Raw genomic sequence first — 11,095 nt, 5'->3', positions numbered from 1 at the left:
ATTTGTGGTGGTTAAAGTGAAAGAGAAAGTACTTAAACCCAACAACACTAAGGTTAATTATTTAGGTCAAAATTTTTCTCCAGGAACAAAAAATAATGATAAAAATCAAGCATCAAATTATTGACTCAAAACATTTTATGCTCTATCTAAAACAACAGTTAGGATTTGTATTGCACATAAGGTTTGCATATATTTGCAAACTCTGACCATTAAAATACATCCCTGTTCCTCTTGAGTGACTAATGAGGTCTTTATTTTTGGATGCGTGTATGTGTATGCATTCATATATGTAAAAGAGTATGGTTGAGTGGGAGTGTCTGTGAATGCAAACGGATCTGGATGCGATAATCTACACACCAGAATTTAAAGAGCATCTCTTCTGCTCAGTGTGGAGAGTATAGAGACTACAAGTTTTGGATTAGAACAGCTGGTTTGGAGAAATGGTATGTGCATATATACACATATATAAATTTGTGTGTCACTGTGTCTAATATGTATATAACACTATGTTTTTCTTACAGTACGGCTTTATTAATACATGTCTGAAGTCACTGGTCATTGAAAGGTTTGGAGAAGAGACATGGGAGAAATTGAGGTCTGTATAACACATGTAACATTTAAAGAAATCATGGACAGTTTTGTGGTTTGTTTCAACTAAATAAGACCTTTCCTAGATTAATGGCTGGGGTCCAGGAGACGTTTATGACCTATGAAATCTACGACGATGTTATCACTCTTCGTTTAGTGCAAGAGGCTTGTAAAATGCTGGGTGAGTAAAATTTTGTACTCTGTAGTAAACAAATCAATGTTCCCTGTATCCTCAAGACATTTTTAAATCAGAAATTGAGTTTATGTCTGTTTGCGTGTGTGTAGTTAAAAAAAGCGTCATTGGTTTAATTCAGCAGAATGTTTCACTTCTTTAAAAGGCCTGTTTTTGTTTGCATCCACTTTTGAATGTCTGTCACTGTATAAAACGTTGAGAGAAAAAAAGAAATACAGAACAAGTAGACTGTGAACGCCTCACAGTTACCTCGCATTCACAATGTCCTTGGGGACTTGTAGACATTGATCAAAGTGTCTGAGAGAGTGTTAACAATGTCCCTGCTGAGAATAGTCTGCTGGGCATCACGACGGTTGATGTCCTAACCTGTCCTCCAATCTGTCCCTGAGAGCGAGTAGACAAGGACAGGTGTGAATCTCTGAGTGGGTCACACACCTGAACTCTGCTCAGCTGGTCTCAAAACGACCTGGATGCAATTACAATTGAAAAGAGAAATTCAATTGCCATCTAAATGGAATAGTTGAGCCAAAAATGAAAATTTGCTGATCCAAATCTATCCAAAATGTATATGAGTTTTGAAGAAATTTAGCATTACATCTTTGCTCACCAATGAATCCTCTACACTGTGGGTGCCATCAAAATGAGAGTCAAAACAGCTGTTAAAAACATCACAATTATCCATGGGACTCTACACTCTTAAAAATAAAGGTGCTTTAAAAGGTTCTTCACAGCGATGCTGTAGAAGAACTATTTTTGGTTCCACAAAGAACCATTCAGTCAAAGGTTCTTTAAAGAACCATCCTTTTCTTACCGTTTTATAATCTGAAGAACCTTCTTTTGCCCCAAAAACCTTTGTGAAACAGAAAGGTTCTTCAGATGTTAAAGGTTCTTTATGGAACCATTTAGACAAAAAAGGTTCTTCTATGGCACCGTGAAGCACCTTTATTTTTAAGAGCGTAGTTCAATCATTCAACACCTTTTAAAGTAAAAACTTCATCAGATGTTTTTTTTACAGCAAACTATTGCTTCTGACTAAAATACGAGTCGTCTATGTATAATATTGCTTTCTCCAGTCTTTCTGTTTACAATTGAAAACAGCACTAAACAAATGCATTGTTTTTTATGTGAAAGGACAATGTTTTTTTTTTTTTTTACTGGAGGAAGCTTCATTACACATTACACTCTTAAAAATAAAGGTGCTTCACGATGCCATAGAAGAACCTTTTTTGTCTAAATAGTTAAAGAACCTTAAACATCTGAAGAGCCTTTCCGTTTCACAAAAGGTTCTTTGTGGTAAAAGAAGGTTCTTCAGATTATAAAAAAGTAAGAAAGAGATGGTTATTTAAAGAACATTTGACTGAATGGTTCTTTGTGGAACCAAAAATGGTTGTGAAGAACCTTTTAAAACACCTTTATTTTTAAGAGTGTATGAACTTATATTTTGGTCAGAAGCAATGGTTCTTAGATAAAATGCAATAATGATGGATTTATTTCTTACAAACATGCAGCATTTTACTTCTCAAAACATCAACTGATTGGTTTTACTTATTGTGATGGTTTTTTCGGCTGTTTGGACTCTAATTCCAATTCAATGCAAAGGATCCATTTGTGAGCAAGTACTGTAATGCTAAACTTCTCCAAATCATTTCAGTTGAAAAAAAAAAGCTATCTAGAACTTTTATTTTGGGCTGAGCTACTCCTTTAATGTAATTTCTCTGGATTGAAACTGACCTGTTCTGTTTTATTTATCTTCTAGATGTCTCCTCCGAGGTGGTTTTGAAGCTTTTTGGCGAGTACTTTTTCAGCTTTTGTAAGATGTCGGGATATGACACGATGTTGCGAACGCTTGGTGGAAACCTGGTGGAATTCATTGAAAATCTTGATGCTCTACACAGTTATTTGGCATTATCTTATGAGGTCAGAATACTTTTAATGCTTCTCAAAATTTCATGTTGTCTCTTTGTAATCCTCTCTAAGAGCTGTTCTTTCTACAGAACGTGCTCTTGTGTTTAAAACTGGTTGTGGAAATGAAAAAAAAAAACAGGCTCACAAGACAATTTTATACTTGCTACTGATTTTACAATGACATTTGATGTTGGCTCAGTTTTTTGTTTGCAAATTACATATATATGGAACCATAAACTTTATTGTGGTTTGTAACTTGTCACACCTTTTTTAGTCCATGAATGCTCCGTCCTTCCGTGTGGAGCGGATGGATGATGGCCGAATTCTCCTTCACTATTACTCTGATAGAAAAGGGCTGTATCACATCGTGCCAGGTTAGATTTTTAACGTAATCATAACATCATTATTATTTTATGATTATTTTAATTCCTCTTATGTACAGCACTTTGAATTACCATTGTGTATGAAACTTTTCCTGCCTAAAAATTCAAATTTGCATCACAGAATTAAATTATATTTTAAAATATATTAAAATAGAAAACCATTATTTTTAACGGTAATAATATTTCACAATAATACTGTTTTTCTATATTTTTGATCAAGTAAATGCAGTCTTGATGAGCAGAAAAGTCTTCATTAAAAACATTAAAAATCTTACTGATCCCAAACAACAGTGTAAATGTAAAAGTATATACATAAATATACATACATTGGACATTTTAGTTTTTGAATTTGACATTTTAATTTTAAGGGTAACTTAAATTTACTTTAAATTTGAAAACATCAGGTTGTGCTATTTAAAACATATATTTAACTTTTATGTAAAAATATATATTTTTGCTCTTTGTTTTTGTCTTCATAACCATCGGTCAGGTATTATCGAGGCTGTGGCGAAGGATTTCTTTGACAGTGAGGTTACGATGACCATCCTAAACCAGTCCGAAGAGGATGAGCGCACTGGAAAGAAGGAGCATGTGGTTTTTCACATGGTACAGAAGAAAAAGGTGACCAGAAAAAAGGCCCAACCAAGACAGAAAGGCAGCAATGAGGAAATACAGGAAGAGAAAGAGGTGTGTACATCCCTACTGACAGGAAAACTGCCTATGTTTCTATAAATGGTATTTAAATGTGTTTTTTAATTGATGTCTCTTAGTTTCTTTGTATTTATTTGCTTTGGCACCATCAATTCAATTCAAATAAGAAGTATCACAATTTCAAGTAGTCTCACCTGCTCAAAGATCAAACGCTTCAGTCACTTTCATTTTGTATCAGAGACAACATGAATGTTTAAGTAGGTCTAGACACTTAAATAACTTAAATAATTTCAGCAAATGGCTGCAATATAACAAAGAGTGAAACATTTGAGGGGGGTCTGAATACTTTCTGTATCCACTGTATGTAACCATGACAACTGCTACTGTATATCAACAGGACAAGGAGAAGACAATGAAGAGGATGAAGGCCAGGTATGCCAGCCTGCAGCTGTGTCCAAGGAAACGATCTCCTTGGGAGATTGTGAGGAGCATTGTCATATTGGGCCAAGGTTTGACTGATCATAGCTGCTGTTTTTGCCTTTGACTTTGCAACTATATAGCAAATTTCTGTGATGACAATTCTGTCTTTAATTACTCACCCTCGTGTCGTTCCAAACCCATAAGACCTATGTTCATTTTCGAAACAAGTTCTAATTAAGACAGCAATGCAACTGACATGTTCAAGGCCCAGAAAGTGATTAAGGACATCCTTAATATAGTACATGTGGCATCAGTGGTTCAAATGTAATATTATGAAGCTACGAGAATACTATTTGTGGGCAAAGAAAACAAAAATAATGACTTCATTCAACAATTTATTCTCTTTTGCGTCAGTTCTCTTTTTCCTCATGTTAAAAGAATCACAGATTTTTACTGTGCTTCTTAGTAATATAAAATGTACTTATTTTGGCATATTATTAAAAAATTAAGAGTTAATGGGTTACACGTTTATGTGTCTTTTTTAATTAAGGCAATCTGCGGCAATCGTTCACTCCCAGCTACCCGAAAAGACTTTGGATCGAAGAACAAGCCTTCTGTAATGCTTTTCCCTTTCACATTGTTTTTGATCAAGATGTAAGTAACTATAACTCTGTAGTTCTTTTGATTAACAAATGTCAAATGTTAAAGTACACCAAATCACACTGAGCCATTTTGTACCTTTTTAGCTGGTGGTGAAGCAAACAGGCGTCAACATTCAGAAGTTTGTTCCCGGACTCCAGACGGCAGGTATCCGTCTAGACGAGTACTTCACTATTGTTCACCCAGAGGTCACCTTCAACATCCAGAGCATCCAAAAGTTCATCAACAGCCAGTTTGTGCTGAAAACCAGGAGGGAAATGTTACCGGAGATCCATCAAAACCAGGCCACACTCAAACTGAGAGGTATTGTGTCCATAGAGATTCATTACACTTGGTATTTGTGGCATTTTGGGATTATCTGCATGGGCATAAAATCAGTTATTTTGTGTTGATTCCAAAATGATTTATAATTTGTTGTTCAGCAATTTTCTGTCTTGCATACAATTGAGGTCAAAAGTTTACATCCCCCATTCAGTTAAACTGCCCGCTGTTCTTCAGAAAAATCCTTCAGGTCCCACAAATTCTTTGGTTTTCCACCATTTTTGTATCTTTGAACTCTTTCCAACAATGACTGTATGATTTTGAGATCTACCTTTTCACACTGAGGACAACTGAGGGACTCATATGCAACTATTACAGAAGGTTCAATGGTTCACTAATGCACCAGAAGGAAAAAACATGCATTAAGAGCCAGGAGGTGAAAACTTTTGAACAGAATGTGTACAGTTTTCTTAGTGTGAAAAGATGGATCTCAAAATCATACAGTCATTGTTGAAAAGGGTTCAAATACACCAAATTCTGGAAAACCAAAGAATTTGTACGACCTGAAGGATATTCCTGAAGAACAGAAGGCAGTTTAACTGAACAAACAAGAGACTCATGAACAACTTTCACTAAACAAAAAACCACAGCTGTGGATCATTCAGGTAACAAAACAGTATTAAGAATCAAGCTGGTGTAAACTATTGAATGGGGTCATTTTTAAAAATGTAACAATTACTTTCTCTTGTGGATTAGATGTAAACATCTTTTATGTGAAATATGTTATTCCGGTCAGTACAAAATAAACAATAACAAGCATTTTGTATGATCCCTCTTATTTTGGTCAAATAATTAACATTCAGCAGATTCTGAAAGGGGGATGTAAACTTTTGACCTCAACTGTATCATTTGATGAAGAATTTTCATGTGTGTTTTTTTAGGACAGATGATGTGGATGGAGTCACTCAACTGCATGATCTATCTGTGCTCTCCTAAGCTACGGAGCCTCCAGGAACTGGAAGAGAGGGGTCTCCATCTGGCCGACATTGCCCAGCATGACACCACACGAGATCTGATCCTGCTCAACCAACAAAGGCTGGCCGAGATAGAGCTGTCCAATCAGCTAGAAAGGAAGAAGGAAGAGTTGAGAATCCTCTCACGCAACTTAGAGATCGAAAAGCAGAAATCAGAAAAGCTTCTTTATGCCATGCTACCGACACACGTTGCCAACCAGCTTAAAGAGGGCAAAAGAGTCGAAGCAGGTAATGAAACCAGAGGAACTCCTAATAGATTATTATACTTGTCATTTTCATGCTTTACCTGGATCAGACTTGTTCTGTTAATCTTTCAGGTGAGTTCAAAGTGTGCACCATCCTTTTTAGCGACGTGGTCACATTCACGAACATCTGCGCAGCCTGTGAACCCATTCAAATAGTCAACATGCTCAACGCCATGTACTCCAGATTTGATCGGCTTACAAACATCCACAGTGTCTATAAGGTGTGACAAAACAAAAACCTTCACAATTTTTATAATAATTCACTTCCAAATAATCAAAGTAAAAAATTATATTGTCTCAAAACAGGTTGAGACTATAGGTGATGCTTACATGGTGGTTGGCGGTGTGCCCGTTCCTACAGACACACATGCGGAGCGGGTGGCAAACTTTGCCCTTGGTATGAGAATAGCTGCGAGAGAAGTGAAGAGCCCCATCACAGGACAGCCCATACAAGTATGTGTGTGTTTAAACAGTTAGCTCTATATTAGAGTTAGGCTTTGTGTGCTTTGTATCATAAGATTTGTCAAATGTATTTTTTTGTCAATCTAGATCAGAGTAGGCCTGCACACTGGTCCAGTTTTGGCTGGTGTTGTGGGTGAGAAGATGCCACGCTACTGCTTGTTTGGAGACACGGTTAATACAGCCTCTCGGATGGAGAGCCACGGAGTTCCTGATCACATACATATGAGTCCTTTCACATACAGGTAAATATTAGTTTTCAGATGGTTTTGTCACATAATAGAAAATAGTTGTTTTAAACTGTAATAATATTTTTGAATAGTACTGTTTTTAGGGCTGGGTTTAGACACATTTAACATTTGATTAGATGTAATCTCTTAACTAATGCTGTAAAATATACATGAGAGTCAGTTGGTACTACATTACTAATAATACAGTGGTATGCCAAAGTTTGAAAGCAGTGGTAAGCTATAGAAAGCGTTTAGAGGCTGTTATTTCTGCAGAAGGAGGATGCACAAAATATTGAGTTGATTTTTCTTTTGTGGTGCCTAAATTTATGCACATGCCTAATTTTGTTTAAATAATTCTTGCACACTTTCCATAAATCCTATAAACTTTATTTCACTTCTTAAATATCACTGTGTTTTTCTCCTATACGATATATTTAACTGAAATTTCTTATCCAGACAACCAATGATTTATAAAGGAAAATGATGAAAATTTACAGGGGTGCCCAAACTTTGGTATACCACTGTATATAAGGTTAAAATTAACTTATTTGTATACAAACTCATAAATTACACTCTTTGAAGGTTTATAATAAAGTTTACAATTACATAATTATATTTCTACTTCAATTTGATTTTGAAATATAAACAATAAAGTGGTGGTTAATTGTCTTCAAAACTTGACAGATTTATTTAAACAATACTGTAAAGTTGCTTTGACACAACCCGTATTGTTAAAAGCGTTGTATAAACAAATGTGTTTAAACATAAATTAAACACTAAAGAACAGAGTTCATTTTTCTAGCTTAAGTGTGGTCACCGAATGTTTATTTCTGAGGTAAATGTGACGTGCGTGATACAGGCTATCGTTTATATTGAGGTATTTCCGTGGTTGAAACACTGATTGAACGATTACATGAGACAGGATACGAGTTTTTGGTAAGTTGTACTCTTTCTTATAACATACCTTCGGACGTTTATTGATGTTTACTTAGTAAGACGTAACTAGTATTAAGCGGAAGAGAAGATGAGCTCATGCAGTCTTCTCTTGAACTGAAGAGCTATAGCAAATCTGCCACTCCACATCAGGGTTGCCAGGTTTTCACAACAAAACCGGCCCAATTGCTACTCAATTACTCCCCCGGTAAACGTTGCGTTCCAGTGGGTAAAATACACGTTTTGTGGTGGGGTTCCTCTGGTTAAATTAGCATTCCAGGGGCTAAATATTACGCTATTGGGGTCGCTTCAACCCGCGGACATGAAAAACAACCCGCTGCAATAGTATAAAAGTAGCCCAATTCCGCGGGCAACCACAGACTTGGCAACACCGCTCCACATCAATCAGTGCCAAAACTGCATTTGTTGTTTGAATATTGTAATAAAATAGAATCTGCAATCTGAGACTTTGTTTAATATCAAAAGAAACAATGCACAAGCTTATTGTGATGTATTCGATAGAAAGTGCGCTGTAATGTTCCATTCATTATCTGACAACAGCTAGACTAATGATCCTTGTTTCGTAAAAATGAGAATTGGTTAAAATCAAACAAATCGATATTTTTTACCCAGCCCTACTGTTTTACTGTATTTCTGATCAATTGTATGTAGCCTTGATGAGCATAACAGACATGTGGGGTCTTGATAAATTCTGTGGGTGAAGCCACTGAAATATTTGAGCTAAATCCAGATCTAAGAAAAGCACTAACAGAAAATTATCACTTCCTGCCCACAGTGTGTTAAAGGACAAAGGAATCTTTGAGATTGCTGAGAGGGGGGAGATCGAGGTGAAAGGCAAAGGCCTAATGAATACATACTTCCTACTGAAGAACCTCCAGAAGAGTGATGAAGAGATCATGGGCTTGGTCGATGGAGAGACTTGTGTGTACCAGGAAGACCCGGAGGATGTGACGGATGACCAGAAGGGTGAGGAAACTCTTTTTATATCAAAACTGACAAATATATACACCAGGATCAAATAAATGCAGGCTTGGTGGGTCGAAGACACTTCTTTAAAAAACATAAAAAACTTTTGAATGGTAGTGTATGTTTTTCTCCTCAATAAGAGCTTTGTTTTGCTTTATATGCTCACCAAGACTTTTGTGCAATACTGTTTGTGCAATTTAAAATAACGTTTTTCTATTTTAATATATTGCGGAATGTAATTTATTCCTGTGATTTCAAAGCTGAATTTTCACCTGCCATTATTCCAGTCTTCAGTGCCACATGATCCTCCAGAAAGCATTTAAATATGCTGATTTGTTGCTCACAAAACATCAGTGTTGAAGTCAGTTGTGCTGCTTAATATTTAATCAGTATTGTTACAGTATGATTTTGCTCTAACTATCATTTGCACAGAAGTAAGTCCCAAAGACACAAGTGGTGGCCAGAAAGAGGAAGAGAAAAAGGATGAAGAGGTTGAAAACCAGAAAAATCGCACACCATCACCATCTCTATGTCTCTGTCCAGGCAAAATCTCCCCTGATCAGTTAATTCAATTCGACATAACGCCAGCATTTGAAAGCCCCACTGATTTCAAAAATCTACACAATGGTCTTCATTCAGACAACATTAGTACAAAATTCTGCTCCATACTATAGTCCAACATCAATGAATTAAACCACATTTTAAGAAGATTGAATTTCAAGCCTGGCGTTCAGAGAACCAATACCACAAATCAACAGCCGTAATCTAAAACTGGCTCTATCACGTGTTTTGTGCAGCATATAATGACTGTTTTTCCCAGCTCTCCAAGAAACAGTAGGGGATTTCTGCTTTGTGGACACAGATTTGTCATCTGGGAAAGGCAACTCTCCACATCTATTCCCAGTGCTCCTTGTGCAGCCTGGCTTCATTTGCACCTGCTGGTTGCCCGCTGGTGATGGCCGGCAGCAGAACCATCCCGCTGAGAAAGCTAATCTCCCTCTGGAGAAATTAATCACTTATTATGGACTGTTTTCATGTGGAAATCAGATGGCAAACACAGATGACCAGAGGTAGATAAACACATGGTTGCTGTATAGCGATCTAATGTTCATTTGTGGTCGTCCGTGGCCAGTTGGGTAACATGGGAACTAATTATTCAGTGCGATTCAACAACATGCAATCTGTTTTTCCTCAAATAAAAAGATGACTGCATGCAAATGTTTCATTTGTATTATTAATTCCTTGGCTCTGTGTTTGAGGAAAACATTACAGATATTTTCTCCTTAAACATTACAGTAATTAAAGGGATTTTTGGGTTCACTCAAAAATGAAAATTCTGGCATTAATTACTCCTTTGTTCATCTTCGGAACACAAATTAAGATATTTTTGATGAAATCCGAGAGCTTTCTGACCCTGCATAGACAGCAACATGTGACAATACTTTTTGTGTACAAAGAAAACAAATACAGTGCCTTAATTTTTTTCCACGTTTTGTTATGTTGCAGGCAGGCTGCTTTAAATTACTTTTTTTTGCACATTAATCTACAGTCCATACACCTTTATGACAAAGCAAAAACAGAATTTTCACAACTTCATAAATTTATTAAAAAATTAAAAACCTGGAATAAGTACATTGCATAAGTATTCATACCCTTAACTCAGTACTTAGCTGAAGCACCTTTACAGTCTCAAGTCTTTTGGGTATGATGCGGCTTTGCACAACAGATTTTTGGCAGATTATCTGCCATTCTTCCCCTAACCTCTTCACCTCTGTAACTCTGTCAGGTTGGATGGGGACAGATGCACATTTTCAGGTCTCTCCAAAAATGTTTGATTGGGTTCAAGCCCAGGCTCTGGCTGGACCACTCAAGGACATTCACAGAGTTGTCTTTAAGCCACTCTTGCTGTGTGCTTAGGGTCATTGTCCTGTTGAAACATGAACCTTCTGCCCAGTCTGAGGTTCTAAATGCTCTGGACTGGGTTCTAATTAAGGCTATCTCTATATTTTGCTGTGTTGAGCTTTTCTTCTACACTGAAAAACAGCCCCACACGCATGAAGCTACTACATAATCACACTTTTTAGTTTTGGGATGGTACTCTCCAGGTGATGAGCAGTGCCTGGTTTCCTTCAAACATGATGCTTGG

The 11,095-nt window shown here is 36.6% G+C and overlaps 1 protein-coding gene across 1 annotated transcript; it reads left to right on the top strand.

Moving 5' to 3' along the window:
- Window positions 1-527: 527 nt before the first annotated feature.
- Window positions 528-10,019, top strand: LOC141317312 (guanylate cyclase soluble subunit beta-2-like; the record flags this gene model as incomplete). The annotated part of the gene is made up of 15 exons (XM_073833055.1): window positions 528-595; window positions 675-769; window positions 2,538-2,698; window positions 2,961-3,060; window positions 3,560-3,756; window positions 4,118-4,229; window positions 4,691-4,794; window positions 4,887-5,103; window positions 6,003-6,323; window positions 6,413-6,561; window positions 6,647-6,793; window positions 6,890-7,044; window positions 8,759-8,949; window positions 9,382-9,492; window positions 9,770-10,019. Coding segments are annotated over exons 2-15 (2,306 nt in total), but the record flags the coding sequence as incomplete, so codon positions are not given.
- Between the last annotated feature and the right edge of the window lie 1,076 nt (window positions 10,020-11,095).

Source organism: Garra rufa, unplaced genomic scaffold, assembly GCF_049309525.1.
Source record: "Garra rufa unplaced genomic scaffold, GarRuf1.0 hap1_unplaced_698, whole genome shotgun sequence".
In the NCBI taxonomy this organism is placed as follows: Eukaryota; Metazoa; Chordata; class Actinopteri; order Cypriniformes; family Cyprinidae; genus Garra; species Garra rufa.
Note: the sequence above shows the minus strand (reverse complement) of the source record. Positions and strands in the feature narration are given on the sequence as shown.